Raw genomic sequence first — 23,082 nt, forward strand, 5'->3', positions numbered from 1 at the left:
ATTGTTCAAGGCTGCCGCCGCCTCACGGCTCCCGCGGCCCAGCCCGGGCCTGCGGCGGCGCTGCCCGCGCTCCGGCCCCGCGCCCGCCAGGGGGCGCCAGACGGCGGCCGCGCCCGCCCCGCGCGCGCCCGCCACACGGACACGGCGGGCTGGGGACGCGCCACGGGCAGCGGCTCCGCACGGGCAGCGACAGACGGGCGGACGGACGGACGGACGGACAGACGGACGGACAGCGGCACCGCCACGGCACAGACACAGAGCGCAGCAGCACCGCACGGCGCGCAGCGGAACCCACGCAGCTCCGCGGCACGGCGCAGGGCTCAGGCACGGCGCACCGCGGCACGGGCGGCAGCGGGAGGACAAGCAGCGCACGGTGCTGGGAGCTCCGGCCGGCGGCACTGCCCGGAGGTAGGAGCTTCCTCTCCTCCCTGGCCGCCAAACTTCGCGGAGCCGGGGCTGGCTGCGCCCGCGGGGCGTTTGGCTGCGGTTCCGTACAGTCGTGCTGTTGTTCCCTGGCTGCTCCCCGCCCGGCCCTAGTGGCCCGTTTTGTTTTTATTGGTGTTATTATTATTGTTGTTATTGATGCTGTTCCCCGCCCCTCCGGGCTGGGCGGGCGGGCGGCGGGTCTCGGCGCAGCCGGCAGCTCCGCAGCCAGAAGTTGGCGAAGGCCGTGAGAGGCGAGTGACCCCAACTTGAATCCCCTCAAAACTTCCGTGCCCGAGGAGCCGCTGCTGCCCTTCTGCCCCTCGCCGCTCCTCTCTCCGCTCCTCTCTCCGCTCCTCTCTCGTTGCAGATGTCGGGGGTGCTGGTGATCGCTGCCTGGTGCTTCCTGCAAGTGGAGAGCCGGCATCCTGAGATCATCACGAGTAACAGCAATCATGGCAATTTCCTGGACAACGACAAATGGCTAAGCACAGTTTCGCAGTACGATAAAGACAAGTACTGGAACAAATTCCGGGATGTAAGTACTTCTCCCTTTACCGCATGTTTCTTGTTCCTTTGTCGTAGCATCCTTCCAGGGGGCTGCTGGCTGCGAAGAGCTGTGGGTAGAAGAGAAATGCAGCTTGGGCAACCGGTTGCTGCCTATGTGAAGGATGATCAGAGCTGTTTGGGAGCTAGACAGACAGTCCTAGCATTCTTGATTTACCCCATCGACTGGAGCAGGCTGGGCTCCGTGTCAGTCTCGCTGTTCTTATGTCTTCGATTTTCCTCTGGGGAGGAACTTTGAGTGAAGTTTTGTTGCTTGCTGCTTAAGAGTCTGCTTAACTGAAAAATGATGGAATGGTGTGCATGTAAGAAGGAATACTTACCAGTTCAAGCCACAAGGTGGTAAACAGCGAAGCTTTTTGTGCCTGCAGTTTTGTGGAAAGGATTTTATTGTCAATTCTGCTTGTAGAAATTTTTGAGGCTCATATAGTGTTGGAGGAAACAGTGCTTAAGCTCTTGTTGTTTTTGTTTTTTGTTTTGTTTTTTTTCTGCTGTCTAGAAAAAAGGGATGTCTTCAAGGTGTGTTATGATGTATTGCCTGTATAAAACAATTTCTTAAGCTCAAAATTAATTCTAGACTTCCCTTAGTTTGAATACAATTGTGCATTCAGCAAATGACAGCAGAAAGGGAAATGTAACTTATTAAAAATAAAAGTAATGTTAAAGTAGTTCCTTTTACTTCTGCTGTTTGTACACTGAAAAAACTTTTTTGGAGCACACACAGACAACCCTGCTTCAGTCTGCCCAAGACTGTGTAATGGAAGCTTTACTGTTTGTGCTGATCATGAGCACAGTGAGGTTAAATGTTCTTTATTGTCTGGGATTTGTGTGCCATGGCCACAGTGAGAATCTAGGAAAGGGAAGACTAGAGCTGGCTAGCAGTTCTGGTAGTACCCTTCTTTAAGAATTGGTTTGTTTATTTAGGAATCCTGGTCTTTTATAGCATATTAACAAGTCAAACTTTTATGCTCTGCTTTTGTCTCTGTGTTCCTAAAATTGTATCTAACTTTGCAAAGGGGGGGTCAAATTATTGCAGTTAAATGTGATGTGCCCCTGCTTAGTTTATTCTCCCCGTGTTTTTCTGTAGTTTTGGTCATCTCTGTGTGAGAAATGCTGCTCGGAATCTCAGCATAACGAAGTGCAGTCTTACCAATGGTATCAATTAACAGCTCTCTTGGAGTGTGTCTTTACGTGCAGTCACCAATCACATCCACCTACTGGGACTGCTGAGTTGTCATACAGAAAAGGGGGTTCCACAGTAAGCATGGATTCTTAGATTTGCCAGACTTTAAGGGAATCTTTGTTAATATCTGGTTTAGTCTTCTGGGGAGCAGAGGTTAAGGATTTCACTTGTTAATTTCTACATCCCACTTGACATGAGAATTGAGCAGCATTTGAAAATGGTACATTGAATGAAGGACTGACACATTAATCTGAAAATACTTCTAACTAGACACAGATTTGCTTCCCTCTTTATGTAATATTTTCCACTTCTCTCTTTCTTTGCTCTTTAAAACTGGAGTCCTTGCAACTTGTCCCCTTTCCCAAGAGACAGTCTCACAAGTCCAGAAACTGTTCCTCTTCTTGTGGAAAATATTAATGAAGAATACCTCTCGTATTTTAGGATTTCACAGCTAAGAATGCTTTCTTAGACCTTCTGAAAATGCTAAAAAACCCCATAAAGCCTCAAAACTTGTGTAGAAATAATCGTCCTATGAAAAACTAAAACCAACCTTAACTAGTGGTCTACCAAGCAAAAGCAAATTGTATGTAAAGTTCATGCAAAGCTTAGGTATCTTTCCAGCTGGCCATCTTAATGGTTTTATTTAATTACTTCAAAACTAGCATGTTACATATGTTTATTCATGAAACTGTTTAAGGAGCAAATGAACACAGATTACTAATCATCTCCTACTAAGCCTTTTCCAAAAAGAAAATATAAAATGTTTACATATGTAATTAAGCTCTAAATCATTTGGCTTCAACCAAATTGATTTACTGGATCATAATCTTCGATGAAAGGTTCTGTGTCCACAGATGAAGACATGCATAGGTAGACTTGCTGCCAGCATAGCAGGTGTAGCAGTGACAGCACACTTGCATGCAGAGATGTGGTTAGAAGCAATCTGGTCCTTGCTTCATGGCTGCACTGTTGGGGATAGATTGTTAAAATGTTTGTTAAAACATTTCTTAAAAGGCTGCCTGGTGAGACATATCATAACAGTATTAATTGCTATGGATGGACTTGACCAGCATTTTATGGATAAATGTTGATTTCTAGGAAAATTATCTTCCCTCTTCCCCTCATTGACAAAATAATAAACTTATTTTATAGACATCATGTCTACATGAGGTTCTCAGTGTAGGCTTTGCACAGGAGGCTGGAGTACAGAAGTGGTGTTGCAGTTAACACTTTTTTGGATCTGACACTGCTGTTACTCTAGGGCAGAAGCCCTGCTTCATACCTCATAAATCAGCAGAGGCAAGGTTGCAGTAATTAGCACAATTACCTTTAGCTGCTGTTTGAAATTTATGTCATGTTATATAAACATATTTTTTATGTTTATATAAATAATATTTACAAATATTTACATGACTGTGCCCTTCTGTATAGTGGGGGAAAACACTGAAGGTGTGGAGCTGAGATTTGACGCGTTTGGGTGTGGCCACTTTACCATCAGCACAAACATCTGCACACACAAATGTGCATGTAAATCTGTCATAATGTTGCAGTACTGCTTGGGTTGTTTACCCAGAAAATGTGTAATTGAATGTAAAATTTTAAATCAAGCTTTTCTCAGCTTCTTCAGTTATTATTTTCAAAATCAGTTGGATGGTCATCCTTATTGAGCTATGGGCCAATATGGCCCAATCTGAGCAGAAGCTATTGATTGATTTTTTTTTTTTTAGCATGATCCATATTTCTTTTGGGCAAAGGCAAGCAGTATGGTAGTTGTACTTAGGCTCAGAAGTCACTAGTTTTCAGTGAAAAGAGAGCATAGAAGTACACCTCATTTGAAATCTGCATTACAGCCACAGAATCATATTAAGTTTTTAAACGTGACTGAATTCAATAGTGTGAATTGTGTCATCATTTTCCAAAGGGCTCAAGGGATGTGTCTAAAACAACAGTTTACAACACAATCTTTTCATGTGATTTGAACACAATTTGTTGATTAAATTCTCCATTTTAAAATCAAACAGCTGTAAATGAATAGTAAAACCAAAGTGACTGATATGTTGTGAAACATTTGCTGTTGAAAATCTTTTATGCTTTACATCTTCCCAACATCAATAATGTGGTCAATCTGAACCTGTAATTCCAGTCTGTCTTTCACCCCATTTTTCTTGTCTGCCATGGACTTTGTGTGATACACGACAAAATCTTAGCTGTGTCTCAAGTTGCATTTTATAGCTGGGGATAATAGCATTTCTCTTCCTCACAACTGTATGTTGAAGCTGTAAATAAGAAAGGATGGAGCTCAGAATTTGTGGTAATATGGAATTTATTACTCACCTAATCCATGTATTGAATGTGGCTTGGTACATATTTAAGTGAACTAGTAAGTTTCTAAAACCTAAAAACTAAATCAGTGTAATTATTACTGGAAAAAGAAAAAAAAGTAAGGAAGGTGTACTCTCTAGGCAGGCCCTGCAGCTATTTCCCTTGTGCAGATCTGAGGCTTGGAAAAGCAGACATCAGGATTATGAAAGTCAAATTAGACCTTCTGATACCATGAACCCAGGTATGAAGGCCTCAGTCTTTTGATCAAACCTGTTGAGAGGGATCCTTTGGCTTGAGAGGAACTTCAGAATAGATTTGATAGCTGAATGTGAAGTGAATTCTTACGAGCCTTAGGAAGCATTTATTGTTATGGGAATAGGCATACATGTTATTGTAACAGGTCACACTGCAGCATCTCACTGTGTTCATTGAGGCTTGGCACAGAAGGCACAGAATAAATGTCATTTTAGTGTTAGATCTGTCTTTAATCAAAATTATACGAATTGACTAATTCTATTACTTCTACTTGGAGCTATGTCTATTACATTATTAATGCTTATATATAAAAAGGTAATAAGTTAAACTAGCCACGGATTAAACTGCAAAGAGGAAGAAAAAGGTTAAACGAACTAAGAGGATCTAGTATAAACCACATAAGGAATTTCTATGAAGTTGAAAGCTAAGAATCTTGGCATGAACTCTGGTTTCAGTGCATGTTTATGCATGGCAGGCTGCCAGACCACATTCTGAGCATTAACTAAGCTGTTTCACTAAATTTTATTGCTTACAGAGTTTCAGTTCAGGCTATCATGTTAAAAGTCCCAGGCATTTTATGCCTGGAATTGCTGTTGCTCTGACTTACTGGGGATAGATAGTTACACAGTTACACATTCATGCTGAGGATGGTTATAAATAGATTAGATAGATATTAGACTTGTGACAAAAAACACCAAAGTGACAATTTTATCAGCTATTAATGTACCTCACCTTTCTGAGTACATTCTGCAAATTCCTCCTCACACCTGATCAGAAGTACAGTGTTAGGTGACAAAATAAATACAGGATCAGGAACTGGGGGATTTGTATTGTTCCAGCTTTGCCACTTATGATTTTTGTCATTTAGCTCTTCACGCTTTTTCACTGTATTTCCCCTTGTTGGCACTTACCTTTTTCTGATTTTTTTAGCCCCCAAATTAGAAGTGTGGTAGTGAAACTTGGTGGCAGGGACTTGGAAAACATGACCAGTACTGAGAAAGGTTGGAATACCAAGCATACAGAATTGGAAGACCTTGGGAACTCAGGTAATAGAAATGAAATTTAAAAGTACAAAGTGGAAGGTCATGGAATTGAGAGCTAACACAATTTATTCTTGGTCCTGGCAGCTCAGCTTGAAACAGATGAGAGGGAAAACCTGTGTACTTTCATTGATTTGCAGAGTTATTCTAAGTTACAAAGGTAGTGCTACTCTGAGGAGAGCAAATATATTGTAGGAATACAGAAAGTGAAAGATTTCTGCTTCTGTTGAAGAAGTAAAAATTTACAAGGTATAGAAGGAACCACTTAATTATGAATATTGTGAGCACTTCTGACCAGTAAAATTCATGAAAGATTTTTATGGAATTGGTGATCCAAAGGCCTTCCAGCATCGTAGGAGAAAAGACCCTGTTTTAAAATAATATAATATATTAATTTACTCACACTAAAGTCATTACAAAGGAGTGGATTTTCTTCAGTGAATTGTGTCAAGAGGAGATGAATCAAGAGATAATTGGTGACAAATATAATCTCATTGATAAATTTAGGGATAGGGTTATTACTCCACCCACAGTTATGTTTTTAAAAGTTACCTAAATTAGTACTTAGTTTTCAACACGTAGTTTGTATCTCAACAAAAAAGATTTTGGTGTAGTGAAGAGCACTGGATTTGGGGATTCTAAAGGCCTTGGGTTTTTATTACATGTGTCTATGAGATACAAAGCCCCTTGCTGGATGTTGTCTTGCTCCTTGTCCATACAGTGTAGTGGAACCTGATCTGTGACACCCAAATATCTCCTGCTCTGGTGGGATTTTTGAGGTAAGAGGTAATTTCTATAGACTGGGGTCTTTCTGCTGTCTTTTCCTTGGCAGACACCTGCCTTCAATGGGTCTCCCTATCAGGGATTTGATATCAGATTTTAATTTTTTTAATGTTGTATTTAGGTTTACAGAAAGAATGAAGTATTTTTTGCCAACAATTTACTAACAGCACATATCTTCTTTCTTTACCTCAAATATAAGCACAGGTTTTTCTGTGATGCAGTTATTGGTACATTCAATACATACATTCCTGGAGAAACCATTCAGGTCGTGCTAATTATTTGTAGTGCATTTAGTCATAAGGAAGGTTACAGTACACTTGAAGAATATCTGCTGGCTGGGTAATGGATGTACCAAGTGTCTGGGTTGTGACAGGACACAGGCACCTCAGGCTGGCTTCCCAGGAGATTATCATTCCAAGCCCACCTTGAGATTTAATTGAAGGTGAAGACTGTGTGTGTATTCCAGCAGATCTGCAGTACAACAGAGTTGAAATGTGATTTATAAGTCTACCCAGGCACTCCTAGCATAGGTTGTCTCTTAGAGCAATTCTTACTTAAGAGAGGGACCAGGCTGGAATATAAATGTGATCCAAAAGTACAGCTGAGATGTACTTGCATGAAATTTAAAATAATAGAAAACATGAGACTGAATCTGTGCAAGTGTAATGCACAATAAGCTTCTTACAGCAGAGGAGATATGCTTTCTAAAAAAGCCCTTCTCAAACTTGACACTTTCCTTTTGCAGTGGACAAGGGGAAAAATAATGGCATTTATGTCAGAATAATTAACTTAGAAGGTATCGAGAGCCAGCTTTTTCTAATTAACTGACACTTATCCAGCTTCCCTAGGAATTACCTAAGACTCTAAAGTTAAGTAGGTCAGTTCAAAACTAGGGTGTTAGTTTCTGCATTATGTTTCAAACTATAACTTTAATGGTTTCCTCACTTACAGAAGGATTCTGCAGACTGCAGTTGCAAATCATATCCCTGCCATGAAATTCTATAGATTTAAAGTTTCCTCCAACATGTTTTATATATTTTTAGAGTAACCATTCTTGTATTCTACTGCTTGCCTGTCCTGTCCTCCCCCCACCCAGGTGGATTTCTTTTCCAAGGGCTTGTTTTAATCCAAATTTAAGTTGTAATTTTGTCAGATTCCTGAGAAATTCATGAAATAAAAAAATATAAAGGAAAAAATGCCACACAAATGAGCCATATGTCAGTGTAATATGAGTGGATTGAAAACCATTATAGGAGGCTGAGTTCTTATGTCAGTAAGTGTAAGAGCTGCTATCAAGCTCAGGTAAATGATGTGGTAAATGATACCAGTTTTTTTAAGCAGGTTGTCCAGGGTTAGGGTCAACAAAAACAGGTCCATAATTCAAAGGGGCCAAAAGTTACAAGTTAAAGCATATTTATGATGCCCTCTTTTGACCATCAGGGAAATAACCACTTTTTTGGGGGGGGGGGGCGGAGGTGGGGGTGGGATTTCTTGAAATATTAACTATTTGCTGTATACTCATGGTTTTAACCATGAGGCTAGAGATATGTAATTCCAGTCAGTGTTTTGAGGGTAAAATGCAAGCCTGTCTGAATTTGGGGTAGAGCAGCTGAGCTGCTTTTACAAGTAGGTCATCATGAGGAAACTGGAGCTCAAATATTACATCTGGGGTATGACTTTTCTGTACTTCCACCACTTAACTCTTCCAGCTTTAGAAAGGGACTTATTGCTGCAGAGTTACCAAGCCCTAACTCTGAGTAAGCAGTCTGTCATCAGCTAGATAACTCGAGCAGTTATCATTGGGGGATTTGCTCTAGCAGGTTGGCAGCTAAAATTGAATTACATGTTTGGACTGAACAGCTAATGTCTAATGACTTTCAAGGCTAAGATATGATTCAAAATTCAGTTTACAGATAAATTGCTAAGCTACTCAATAGTGGCTTTGACAGGGAGTAGATTGGTCTTTATCTGTCACTTCTGCAACTTCACTTGTAATCCTGGGTAACAGAAAATCATTCTCATTAAATAGGCACGTGGGGACATCAATTAATTCTGTGATCTTAGCTGTCCTCTTAATGAACTTTGTGTCATAAATTTACTTTACTGATTACTATCCCCCGGTTAGATAGAAAAATACTTTATTAAAAATTACTGTCAGAGTAACAATTTTCTGATTAGTTTTTGAAAAAGGTTTCAATATATCGTGGCTTACAGTTGAGTTCTGACTAATATGGGGATTGATAGATGTAAGTGATACTTGTCTGTCTCTGCAGGTTGCTTTGACATTGTCTAATCAGGAAATTCAGCTGTGTACCCCATTCCATTTGAAATTGCACAGCATAAATTTTATGTGGTTTTGAGCTTGGAGATCTGTCTTCATCCTTCCTTCCCTAGGTTCCATTGTCAGTTCAGAAGATTCCAGCACTGTGTTCTAGTGTTTGTGTATTGGCCTTTCTGGCCTTCTCTTCAAGTGGTAGCAGTTAGAGAACTTGAATCTTGACAAAAGATTGAGGCAGAAGGGTAAAAGCAGCTGCGGTCACTGGAATTTCATGGGGGTATGCTTAAATTTTAGAGAATTGGAGAGAGGCTGGAAATTATTCTTGTAGTATTAAGAAGAAATGAGGCTAAGTTGTTTCTTCGAGAGAGTAGAAAACATTGCTTTACGATAGCATTTCTGTGTGTACTAGGGATGTTGAAGTTCTTGGTAGAATTTGATTACAATTAATAAATATTTATAAAAACCAGTTCAGAATTCCCTGTGATTTCTTGGTGAATAACAAGAGTGTTGCACTTTAATATTTGGTGTGAGTCCTTCTGTCTGTGTGCGTGCACCAGTGCTCACTCTGGTGCCAGAGCAGAGTGTACCCTGGCTCTTACAGGGGTTTGCTGGGTGTCCATCACCGGCAGCAGGGCCTGGCCGTGCTGCCAGGAGCCACTCAGGGGACCTGTTGCAGTTGTCGAGATGGACATGACTGTCACCACCACCATTCTCTTCATTAAAAACTTCTCGTGCTTTCTCTCAGTGGACTTCTCTCAGGCAGCTCCACACAATACTGATGCTTTTCCTTATAGGCAGCTCCACGCAGCGCTGACTCCTTCCCTCCATCTCTCTGCAAGTTTTCTTCTTCCTTTTCCATGACTGGCTAACCCCAACCCGTTCCTTACCTGGCCTTTCCTTATCTGTTCCTTGCATGACTGCACGTCCCTTCCTCCTCACAGCACATCCAGCAGATTCCATCTCAAACTGCAGCAGACTCCGATTCTCCAACTCCATCTTACTCTTGACCAGGTAACCCACTCTTTTATAACACCCATCCTCATTGGACCAGCAAGGCTGTCTCCACTTCTCGGCAATCAGTACAACTGTAATTCATTGAGGAAAGTTGCCTTCTACGCTATCCTTACAAACCATCGTCCCATAGGGACCGGCCCGGAGCTGTCCGGGGCTGGATCCGCTCCGGGGACGGGACCGGAGCTGTCCGGGGCTGGAGGAGATCAGGGGACGGGACCGGAGCTGTCCGGGGCTGGAGGCGATCAGGGGACGGGACCGGAGCTGTCCGGGGCTGGAGGCGATCAGGGGACGGCACCGGAGCTGTCCGGGGCTGGAGGAGATCAGGGGACGGCACCGGAGCTGTCCGGGGCTGGAGGAGATCAGGGGACGGCACCGGAGCTGTCCGGGGCTGGAGGAGATCAGGGGACGGCACCGGAGCTGTCCGGGGCTGGAGGAGATCAGGGGACGGGACCGGAGCTGTCCGGGGCTGGAGGCGATCAGGGGACGGGACCGGAGCTGTCCGGGGCTGGAGGAGATCAGGGGACGGCACCGGAGCTGTCCGGGGCTGGAGGAGATCAGGGGACGGCACCGGAGCTGTCCGGGGCTGGAGGAGATCAGGGGACGGCACCGGAGCTGTCCGGGGCTGGAGGAGATCAGGGGACGGCACCGGAGCTGTCCGGGGCTGGAGGCGATCAGGGGACGGGACCGGAGCTGTCCGGGGCTGGAGGAGATCAGGGGATGGGACCGGAGCTGTCCGGGGCTGGAGGTGATCAGGGCTGTGCAGTGCAACTGAGGATCCTTCCTCTTGCTTGAGAGTCCTAAAGCTTTTTCTGGCATCCTGTACTACATGGGAAGCACTTTTCTGACATGGTTAGGCACATGGGAATGTATATCTAGATCAGACAGATGTGAAAGCAGAGGATAAAGCTGGTTCAGAGTTATCCATCAAGCTAATGCCAGATATAACAGCAAAATCTATGTCATGCAAGTCCCAGGACAGTGCTCTTCTGTGGAGCGATGAACTGTACTGGAATACAGAAAGACAAAACTTTAACAGCTCTGTCTGGATATATGTGCCACTATCTGACAGCATTATTTATTGGCCCAGATTAATTTCTTGTTTGATAACATTAACTTCACTCAAGGTATATAAGGGATAAATTTTGTTCCCCCCCCTTTTTTTTTAAGTAATGTCAGGGTAAGCAATCTTTTATGCTACCAAATTGTTATTTATTTAATGCTAGGTGAATAGCATATTGGAGGTGGACTAGGTATTTCCTGTTAAAGCAGAAATATTAGGCAGAGTGGATTTCTTGTATTTATTTTATTTTTTTTTTTGTTAAACTGCATCTAGTGGCACTCATGAGGCTCAAGTCTTTTACATCTACTGATCTTTTTAGAACTTGTATAAAAAAAACATTGTTTCAACAAAAGTACAACAGAATGCTACATTCAGCAACCATATCTATAAAAATATGATAATTAGTGCTTTAAATACAGACTTGTTTGCAGTATTCTGTAAGCATAACCATGAATCTCTATATTACGGTTCACTCAGGACAGCAGCATCCAAAAGGAAATCATGCCGCATTTAATTAGAATAAACTTCTAAAATACTGCATACTGTCAATTATGCATAAAACTGCAGTTATGCAGCATGAAGGAAGCTGGTAAACCAGATATATTTGCTCATAAGGAAGTATATAGTGATTCAGATCAGTGACCACAGATTTATTAGTCTTCATGTTGGTATAACAAAGTTAAGTTGGATATAACAAGACACTTAGGGGTTTGTTTTCATTGGAATATGAGGCAAGATGGACTGAAATGAAGATCCTTATGTGACACAAATGTCTGTTTTTGTATTTAGTCTCCTTTTATTAAGCCTTTGTCCCTTCTGATGAAGAAGTGCTTTCTTATGCATGTCTCTTATCGTAATAAGTTAAAATGCTCAGCAGAGGATAGTTTTGTGACTTGTAATGAACTTTTAACCTGAGATGAAATGTAATCCTTGCCCTCTGGAGATAGTGCTGTTGGAGATTGTGAGCAAGCATTTCCTATCTGTGTGCACTGCCTGTAAAAGAAAAAAAGAAGACTGAACGCAAGTACAAGAAACTTTAATGGGTATAGATCAACAATTTTTGAGCATTCACAAAAAGCTACTATAAACAATTTTAGAACCGTGATAAAATACACTGAAACTTCCCCTTGTAAAGTAGCATATGGAATCACAAATAGTCTTATCTTAGCATGTAAAGGAAAAAGAAATCCAAACAACTTCTTATGGGCCATATTTTGCTATCAGTATTTTTTTAGGTAACTGCATAACCTTAGCACCAGTTTCTGTTGAGATACCACATCCACACTTTAATGGCAGAATATGTCCTTGTGTAATCAAGAAAGAGCAATATTCTATTACAGCAGGGCAATGTACAAATACAGACAGATGTGGCATGTGCTGCAGTTTCCATTAGCAAAAAAAAGAAGCTGCAAATAGGAAGCAATTTTGAAACCTGCCACCATAATTGCAAACCCATTACTGATATATCAGGGATGGTGCAGTTGATGTGTTCCCTCCAGAATGACGCAAAGTTGTCTATAAAATTTGAACTCACTAAGGAGAGATGTGGATATAAAATAAGATGCTGTAGGATCCTTAAGGCATGGCTGATTTTAAAGCTGAAACTCCCTGAAATTGGGAGTTAGTGAAACAGCAATGATGGAATAAATGCATTTTCTTCAGTTATTTCTGTTGGTGCAAGGAAATAAAGTAAAACTAAAAAAAAAAAAAGAACTAAACCAAATAAAAGGCCCCCAATACAAAAAAATTCCCAAATCCCCAAAGCATACAATCTGTGTCAGAGGCAAATGAATGCTGGATAATTTAGTAGATCCAGACGGAGGAGTCATGACTGAAATGGAGACGTGCTCCATTAAGTGAGAAATCATGCCTGGAACAATCTTTACTAAAACCCAGTGATTTCTCCTCATGGAAAATAGCTGGCAGAAAGAGGAAATGAGAACGTGATATGTGTCTACATGTATAGCAGGTAATGAATCTATGAACACAGAATGGAAAAAAGGTAGATGAGGAAAATCATGTTTCACTTCATTAGAGGGAATTCCAAAATGGCAGGTTGATGATGGTGTTAGGGTTAGAGGGAGAGGAGAACAGGAAGGGATTTAGGAAGGATGCAGCTGAAAATTATTTAACTGCTGAGCAGCATCCTGGGAGACCCTGACTTGGGTAGCAAAGAGTTCTTGTGAGCAAAGCTGCCTGGCAAACCCCACTTCAGATGTGTGTGTGATTCTGCATGGTTTTAAGCTTGTCTTGCTGAGTATACACAGTACACTTTGGACTCCGAGCAATCACCAATGGCCTATTGCCAGATGAGAAGCTCTAAACATCTGCCCTTCTGTGGTCTTCCTACTGGGGACTTGGGTGGTATTGCTTTTCATTTGAGATAAACAACAAAGATGCATGGCAGAAAGAATATATACACTTTAATAATTTTTTTTCCTTGCAATGTAGTTGTGGATATTTGTAGCATTCATGATTAGCAGAGGAACAGATGGCAAAAGCTTGGTTTAAAACAGAGCATCCATCGAGTGATCATGTGCTGCTGCAAGCTTATTTGGGAAGGAGTTTGTTCCCTTGGATGATGCTCCAATACAGTGGTGCAGGAGTAAAGTAGGAAGATAATTTCCTAACAGTTGGTATAATTCAGCATGTAGGACATATATAAAGCATGGGAAGCATTTAAACTAACGAAATATCTCCTGGATGCTCATGTCTTTTGCTGCAAAAGGATGAATTTTAATCTTTACGGTTCTGCAAAGCTGAAACCTGTTATGTATGAATTTATGTATAGGGGAAGTACAGCAAAATGTCCCTAAGATTTCCCCATTTCTATGTCTGCACAGCAGTAAACAATTCAGTTGTTCTGTGTTCAAATTTCAGCAGCTATTGTACTGTAGCTTAATCAAAAAACACCCCCAACATAACAAATAAAAAACCCCTGGATATATATTTTGCTTGTGTGCTTCCAACATTAACATGGTGCTGCAATTTTTCAAAGCTGGAAAACATGAGAGAATTTTGTCAGCATTTCACCATGACACTTGTTTCACTTAGAAAGCCAGAGGGCAAAATAAAGTGGTTTCTTTTGGTCCTTGTAATCTTTTTGGAAGGCAGTGGTAGCCCGGCAGGCACAATCACTGAGATATGTATGAGGTAATGTTTGAAATGATGAGATTCTGAATGTACAGGATGATTGATTAGTTGCGTGATTCCGTGTTCCAAATTCAAAACTTAGAAATACTTGATTTTAGGGAGACGTCGGAGAAAGGAGAAGGTTGCTGATGAGAAAAATAAGCAAAATCTGTTTTTCACTGATAAAGTGGAAATACAGTATTCTCCATCCCAAAGGAGCTGAATGGATTATTGCAACCATCCAGTGTAGCTGAGATCACGTTTTCTTTTTTGCTTTTATTTTTTCTTAGAAAAAGATAAACAAAGCCATGTTGAGATATTTATCTCTGTGAGATAACCTGTATTTACCTTCAAGTCACAATGAACTGGATATTCTCTTTCTCTGTGAAATGGTATCACTTTCTCCCTGCACACTCTATGGATGCAGACAAAAATATTCCTATGAGAACAATAGTGCCATTCCCTCTATGTATGTAATATTTTGGGGGATATCTGTAATAGCCAATGAAATGATCTTTGAATAGTTCCTATTTTTCTCCAGATGCTGAGCAATAAATTTAAATATACTGTGAGTTGTGTTTTCATTTTCTTTCGTGAACTCCCTGTATCTCCTCACAGTAAATAGTTCACAGAATATAGTAGCTTTATGATTACTTAACATCTTTCTGAAATTTTCATATTTAATTTCCAAGCAAAACCAAGTAAAATTTATTTCACTGATAAAATTATATGTTAAAAAATTGCAGTTTCCAACTGCCCTGGTTTCTGCATTGACAAGATTGAATGAATTGTTAGTCCTTATTCAGTTCAACTGGTGGGTTTTTATTTTTAATTCTTGATCATAAAACTCTTGGGATGGAAACACTTCTGTGTTGATTGTACAGAATCTAAGAGTTCACTAGGGCCTGTCATCTTTGCAAGGATTGCTGACCAGTATAAATTTTATAGTACAAATAATTATTAGCTCCAATTGGCATGTTCAGTAGTAGAACTGAATTAAAGCCACCATGCCAATATGGGGTCTTTTGTCTTTTATGGGGACAATCTCTCTGCCTTCTCAGTGTGCTGCTCTTGTTAAGAGTAGTTTGCTCAGACTGCACAAAAACTTCAGCTACGTTTATTGAAAGAACAACATTTTCACAGGGTTTGACTTTTCCTGGGATTCCTGTACCTCCCTTTCCTTCTGTAGATTCCATAAAACCAGTTCAGATTGAGAAATAGCCTTTTCTAAGTTAGTTCAAGTACTTTCACTTTAGGGATTATCAAAACAGTCACAGCCATCTTAGTATTCAATTACAAGAGCTACAAAATCAATACCACTTCAGTTGCCCCATAGCAGAATTAAGCCCAAGCTGCTTGAAACTTCAGTCAAAAATGCTTCCTTCACCAAGAATTTCCAGAAACTATTAGGTTTTTACAGCCACTTGAGCCAACAGGCCAATGAGTGGTAGGAGCGTTGCCTAGTAGAGTTCCACTTTCTCCCTTGTTTTTGAAGCATTCAGTGGATTTTTAAGATGCCTTTCCTCATAGTGATTGCTGAACATCACTTCAGTGGCTCTTAGTTGCATGTTCATGGCTTCAGAAGATGCTTCTTAATTGCTGAAGATACGGAATAGACAGAATGATGCTGTATATATCACCCAGGGGCTGAAGTTAATGCAGCTGTGCTGCTCTAAACTCCAGGTGTCTTCAGGAGCTGAAGAATTACACAGTGTTCCCCAAAATGACAGGGCTTACAGCTGCCTGCTGGCTGGGGAATTGTTCCTCCCAGCTTAGACTGTAACTTTTACTAACGTGACTGTGCAAAAAGCTGAGGAAGAAATTAAGGCCACCTAATCCCCTCTCCAGTGCCACCAGCAGCCCAGCACTTAAAGCTGTGTGTTGAGTGGCTGTGGATGGTTGGAGAAAGCACGGGTGACATACCTCAGGAATGTAGAGAGAGTGGGAGACTTGACCTTTATTTTGAAAAAGATCATTAAGTGACTGCTCAGCAACACAGCATGAAAAATGTGCTTGGTATGGTGCTAGAGAAAACCAGTGAAATCCAGTGACGGGGAGTAAACAGCATATTGTTAACAACTGGGAGGAGTGACAGAAGGGAAAATAAAAAGGAATTTCATAAAGCAAATTTTCATTTGCTTCCTAGGGAGTATTTCTTTTTGGGGAAGGGCAGAATACAAGTTGTTTCTCACTTTTGTCCAAAACATTGTTTTAGAGTGAATTCCTGATTTGGGGGAACTGCTGCCTTTCTGAACTTTCTAACAAGTGCAGTGTTAAATCAAACCATGGAAGATTTGCGCCCTGCTGTGATCATTCAGCTCTTTCTCCTCCCACCTCCTTTCCGTATGTCAGCAGCAGTACTCAGCCTTTTGCTGGTTACTCTCCTGAGCGCTGTAAATCGCTTTTACTGGGCCTGTGCACAGAGACCACAGAGGCAGGGTATGCTTGGTGACTTTATATTCCTGCACAGAACACAGCAACAAGCCAGCCTTCCCTCCATGTCTTCCAGTTCATCACTCCTTGTAAATTTGACACTGATTTCACTTCTGTGCTTAGTTAAGAGCACTTCTTTTATCTTTTGTTTTCACATGAACACAGTACACAAATAGCAAATGCTAGAGCGCTGTGGGAATAGCTCCTCCGTCATTTCAGCCTCATCTTTTCTGTTACATAAACGGTTTTACTTTTATTTTCAGCTTCCACTTCTGAAAAGCAAAGCAAACTATATGGATTTTTAATCTCTACAGTCTTATTCTACCCTACTGAATATGAGAAAAATAAATCTATTTTTCAGAGATAGACCTTAGAGCATGCTTCACAATTTTATGACAAATTCCCAAAAGTGAAGCAGTACGAGCTGTCACCGTAATTTGGATAATAAAAACAATAAGAAAATGCCAGACTAAAAGTCATGTCCAACCTCTCTTAACAAATGAAATGACAAACTGTCAGCCAGAGTTAAAAATAATATCCAATATCCACAGACTCCGCTTTTATCCCTGTACCACTGGCAAGGCTTCTAGATTGGTGCCTGGGAGAGCATTGATAATTGGCCAGGATATGGCTGCCCATAAGTGGGAGAGGCTGTTAAATCATTTGGCACTTCTGGCAATTTTATGCCAAGAGAGCACTGGGATTTCTGTGAGTCTGTAGTGAGCAGGATGGCTGCTCTGGAAGAGGAATCCTAATGTACTTGAGATCTCTGTGGAAAGGATCCACTAGCATTTTGAGATGTTCTGGCAGCATGAAGCACTAATGCCACTATTACTGATATTTTGAGGGTAAAAAACCTGAGTTTAAAAAAGAAACAGTCAACCAACCTCGATTCAAACTGTCTCTGGCAGTTTGTTTGTATGAAAATTATCCACATACTTATTTACAATTACACAAAGCGTTGTTTAAAAATCTGAGTTTTATGCCTAAATGTAAACCTGTTTAGATAAATTTTAGTGTTTATTCTCAGAGAAAAAATCTATAGCAATTTCTTCCGAACCTGTATGCACATTTTATAAAGAAGTCATTGATAGAATGAATTTACCTTGTTTTCTAATAGTTTCTTCTTCAACAAAGATATTCAGAAGCAAAGCAGGCAGCTTTTTTTACTGTTCTCTTTGCTGTCAATTAGAGTAGACATACTCTATGATTCTATGATGTTATAGTTTCTATTCAGAAATAACTGTTATTCCATCTGCTCCTCTGCTGTATTTTGCAGTGAGTTAAGCTGTGTAGGATTCCCTTATAACATGTTGAACTCTCCCATGGAAAGAATAGACTGTGATAGCAGAGGCCAAACTTTCATGATTTCTGGAATTTTTGGAATTTTAATGTCATACTAGAACTGAAAAGAGTCTTTGAGAATGAAAAATGGGTGTTTCCTTATCTCAATTTTGAAGTGTGGTGCAGAGAAAGTGAAAATAATTAGGTGCTTTTCATATTTTCATTCTAGTGACCAGTTTTTTGACTTTTACCCATTTGGTGACTATTTTAACCTCAAGCTAAGTCCCTGAAAACCAGACAGAATACCTTCCAGTTTCACACAAGGTTAGGTCAGTATTTCTGAAAGGGCTGTTACTGGTATAGATTATCCTTCAGGCAGTGCTCTCTCCCTTTGGAAACTCTGCACTCACTTTTAAAATCCTATACTAGATGTACTCATCAGCAATATAGGCATAGGTGATGTGCTTGCTGGAAGTGATTTAGTTGTAAAATATTTTTGTTCATGTCCTAGATAAAGAGATCTTAGTAGAATTAAATCATCTCAGATTTTCAAAATAGGTTCTTTCTGTTCTTTAAGGTTTCCTGTTTTTTTCTCCAGGTTCCCAGGGACTCTCCTACACTTTTTTATCTCTGAAGTTGATTTTAAGCAAGAACTCAATTCTCAAGGAAAGAAAGCCTTTTAAAGGTTTCTCATAATAATCTTGCTAGTAAGGCGTACTTAAAAATAAACTGCTTCTCTCCTTCCCTCTCTTATGGAGTGAGCTGAGAGGACAACAGCTGAATCATCTGTCTGAGTCATGCAAACGGCTGTCATTGTTTGATGTAAAGATGAACTAAAAAGCTGTCATTTGCTTGGGAGTATTTTTATACTTGACTCACTTGTCCAGTGAAGGGGAGAGGTTTTTTTTAGTTTTGGGGTTTTTTTAAAAATCTTTTTGCCTCCTTTCACATGGAAAATTATAATGAAGCTATGTGTCATTGTAACGGCTATAAACTCTGCTACTGAAAAAGCTTTACAGAAATCTTGCACCTCAGAGCATTTTCAGCCTGAAAGTCTGGCTTTTTTTGCAGTTGTACCCAAGCTCTGTGAGGCCGTGTGCAAACAGACCCTTCCTTCAAAATGCCTGGGCTTGTGCAAACACCTTCTTCACCTGCCCAGCTGTGTGCTGCCTGAAATGATTCACTCATCTCTGGACTGGCCATGCTCTCACCCCGATGTCTAACAGTTGATCCTCAGGTTCATGTGGTTTTGCTTTTGCTTTCTTTCACTTTCCTTCCCCTCCTCCATCTCTCTTAGTCTGTCTTGGTTTATCTTTCTGTATCTCTTGTAGTTGACTCTGCAGCACCTTCTACTCTTTCTTCACTGCCATCTCTGTTGTCCGTCCTCTTTTTTTTTAGTGTTAGTCTTTCTCCCCTCATTTTATAATAGATATCTTTACTGTTTTCTTCCACTAAGTCCCAGTTCTTCCAAATCCTGTGAGTTTACTACCAAATATTGCTAGACACTAAGGAATAGCAGAACAGAGCTATTTTGTCCAAACTGATGATGATGTGTTCAGTCCGATTTTCATCTAAAATCTGGCACACTGAAAACTGATGTGTATGCCTACTCAGGAGTTCCTGTACTCTGGGACTACAGTATTTGGAAGAGTGAACCAGTACTGAAAAATTATATAACCTTGGAAAAAGTGCAGAGACTACTTCAGAGTTCTACTTTTTCTAGCAGTCTATCCATCTTGTAATTGTAAACATTTATTTAAGCTCCCTAATCACAGCTTCACCAAAAAACGTGGAATTTTTCAAAACTGCCTAGCTGAAGGAAAATCTCTACTTCCAATTGAAGAGACTAGATAGGAGATGAAGATGCAACTTCTTTTCATTGCTGTGTCTACCATAAAACTTAACACTACTGACTGAATGACAATTATTACTTTAATATCTCTGAACAAGTAATGGTTTTAATACATTTCTTACCTAAGGAATCTAATAATACAAATATCACATGGACTGGAAGGCTTAGCTGTCCAGTTTTTGTGCACTTAATGTTTTTTCTAGGACCCACATTAAAGCAAAGTGTCATAGTCTCTTTGAAGTGTAGTAATTTTGAAATCTATTACAGTTGATCTCAAAATATTAAAGGAAGAGAACTGATATTTCTACTTCTATAACTCTACAGGATAATTTCTTTATACTCTGAAAGATGAAATTTATGTCATTTAAGCTTTGAAGCTAAGCCCAAGTACAGCACTCTCCACTGTGATTTGCAGGCTGTACTGTCATATTTTTTCCTCATTTACCCCTAATCAACAGGACAAGCTTCCTTTCTGAGATGTGTCTCTCTCCAAAGCTGGTTGGTATATTTTGAATGCTTCTTATGTTTTGGAATGCGCTGGATTCCAAGGGAAGTTTAGAGATACCAGATTAGAAAGAGTTTGGATTCCTGAGAAAGTAGAGTATAGCTACCGGATCAGTACAATCTTTCCAGTGAGTTTAAAGCCTAGCTAAAAACATTAATTTTTCTGTCAGACAGGAGATCATTAACGAGTGTGATTTTGTCTGTTCTGCAAATAAATTGAACAGAGCCTCTTGGAATGTTGCATGAGGGATAAACACTCATGTAAAGTAGATATAGTCATTTAACACAGGATATAAAGGTATTGTATAAAGCAAGTTGCATTATGTGAAAGATCCATTTGAAACCTGAAGTTAATGTTTTGTATTGAGTATTTACCATTTTATACGTGCTACAAAAATTAATTTAGTTTGTAAATGTTATGCTCTCTTTTGGGAAGACAGTAGCCTGACCATTATTATGTAAAGTACTATGGAATTAAATTGCATGATTATGATTAAGTCAGTATAATGTTAGCTAATTTCTCTAGCCAGAGGTACTAAGGAGACAGCCTGGCTATGCAATGGTTTTAATACCTTGCTAGAAGCTTCAAACAAATTGTTGCTATAATGAAGTTGTGAAGTCCTCACCCTGATAAAGCTTTATCGTGTTCAGATTGAAGATACTGCTTCAACATATTTCAGAAATGCAGAATAACCCCCCACCTGGTTCTCTTATCTTCATGACTAGCCATGGTTTCTACTTATCTGATCTCTTGTGTGTGTCAAAGCAGTTTTCCCTGAGAGCCTGAGAAAATTAAATGTGAGGCAAATCACTGCCTCTCTGAGTCCCACTCTGGTTTTCTGAAAGATCTGCTGAAATTGGTGGCATCCTTCCACTTTACCTGTACACACATTGTGTAACCGCAGGGATGAAAAGTCAGTCTTATTTACAATAATTTTAATGAATCCTTATTTTCACATTCATGCTTAGCCTTAGTGCAACCAGCAGAGTTTTTGTAGACCCCAGTAAGCTGTTCAAGCAATTGGCCTCCTCACACTTTGAAGTAAAAGAAATCCATTACCTTTCCCTTTCTTTTTACCGGTTTTATCAGCCAGCTGAGAATGAGTTGTCTTTCTATTCAGTTGCCTTTTGACACTTTTGCTTGTGATTCTTGTGTATGATACAATAAGGTGTAGCAATCTGTGACATCAACTGAAGTTTTATCACCAGATTCCTTACTAGCAATCTCTTCGAATATGTCTAGTTGTCCATAGTTCTTTTTGCATGGTGCTTTTTCTGATGTGAGTAAATAGGAAAACTAGAGGAAAAAAGGCTAGCTTTGGCAAGGAGGTGAGGAGAATACCTTCCTTTCAAAGGAGTTTAAAATAAACTGATTATTCATAAGTTCAGTATGAATTCTGGTAGCCTTAACAGATATGTTAGCTATTGATGCCTAGAGAGGCTGTTCTGGAACAGAGACTACACAGAGCAAAAGGAATAGAATAGGTATTTGTTGAAAGGCCTTAAAAGGATACACCTTGGGCAGTGCAAGAGCCTGGCCAGGGCTGCAACCAAGTTGAATCCAAGATGGATGCTGGTCACAAGTTTTTACACTTCTGTAAGTTTTGGTTCATCTACATACTGGGGTCAGTTTTCCAACCACAGCCACAGGCTAAGAAGTCTCAATCCCCTGCCTTGCCCCCTTCCCTTAGCCATTGTTTCTGCTTTTTGGGTACCAGTTGTCCTTGACTGTCTAGCTGGGAATGTATTGTTTCTGTCTAACTATCCTGTGAAGAGAATTTACTACCAACTAATAAGAGATTTCAGAGTAACACACCAAGCTGCAGAGAATGTGAAAAATATAAAAGCTAAAACCCAAGGCATCACTATCAGTTCCTTTAAATATTCAGACAATGCTTGGAGTTGCCAAATTTGTAAATGTTTAGGTGTTCAACTTTAAAGAATAATGATGAATTCAGTGGGCTGGTTTGCCTTCTCCAAATTAGGGTCTTCTGTAGGTGTTTGCAGGATTTATGTTTAGTGATTAATTTCATTAGCTTATGGTTGAATTTTGATCCCAAATATCTAGTTTCTTAGTTACAAGTTTCAAAATCTGTTTGCCTTCACTGGAAATCTATTTATTTTGCAAAAGTAATTTAATCAGTCCTGATAAGAAGGCTTTGTAATAAGCAATCAGAAATGCTGTGTTTAGTGTGGTGGCCATATGTTAATGCCATAAAGTCACAAATAGATTACACAAAATAATACATGTGTTTGCATTCTGCAAAGAGTATTGATGAAAATCTTCTAGTGACTGACTTATTCCTAAGATTTCATAAAATTGTGAAATGCTTTACCTGCCTTTGAAAGACAACTGTCTGCAGGGTAAAATGTAGCAGCTGGTCTTACACACCAGAGTTAACCCATCCTGACCCTGCTAGGCTTGGAATCTGACAAAATCACAGTGGGAGGCTGTAAGGCTGCAGGCAGACCTGCAAATAAGCAGTATAAATTACTGTCAATTCCAAATAAATGACTAAGTGTTGTAGGAGATATGGAATGTGCCATTTTGTATTTTGTGGGATCACAAAATGTGTTTTATTCTTTCCAAGATGAGCTTGCCTTCTGTTTTAGTGGGATTGATACTTCTCTATGAACCTGCTTCAAGGGTTTTGATTATAGGTCCATTTCAGAATGACAAGGTGACATTATTTTCTTTCCCCATTTCAGTGTTGCTAAATTTTGAGTGCTGGCAGGGCTCAAAGATTAGTCACTGGGACAGATTTGCCATTATTTTCAAGCAGTCTGGTGACATACTGGTGCTCTGAAGCTTTCACTTTAAACAAAACTAAACCCACCTTAGTGGTTGTCTTAGCTCTTGTTTCATGGTTGAACACTTCTATAGCTGATATACAGCTGTCCTCAGCTGCTGATCAAAATCAAATCAAATACTTATTCCTGGACTTGAACCTCTCC

At 40.3% G+C, this 23,082-nt stretch overlaps 1 protein-coding gene across 1 annotated transcript in view; it reads left to right on the forward strand.

The window, feature by feature from the left end:
• The first annotated feature begins 300 nt into the window (after positions 1–300).
• Positions 301–23,082, forward strand: part of SPOCK1 (SPARC (osteonectin), cwcv and kazal like domains proteoglycan 1) — a 272,294-nt gene continuing 249,512 nt past the window's right edge. The window contains exons 1-2 of the mRNA XM_062501909.1: positions 301–324; positions 794–961. Of these exons, the coding sequence (XP_062357893.1) occupies positions 794–961 (168 nt within the window). The 5' untranslated portion in view covers positions 301–324. The remainder of the gene's footprint in view (positions 325–793; positions 962–23,082) is intronic.

The sequence above is a fragment of the Cinclus cinclus genome, chromosome 14 (genome assembly GCF_963662255.1).
Source record: "Cinclus cinclus chromosome 14, bCinCin1.1, whole genome shotgun sequence".
Lineage (NCBI taxonomy): Eukaryota > Metazoa > Chordata > Aves > Passeriformes > Cinclidae > Cinclus > Cinclus cinclus.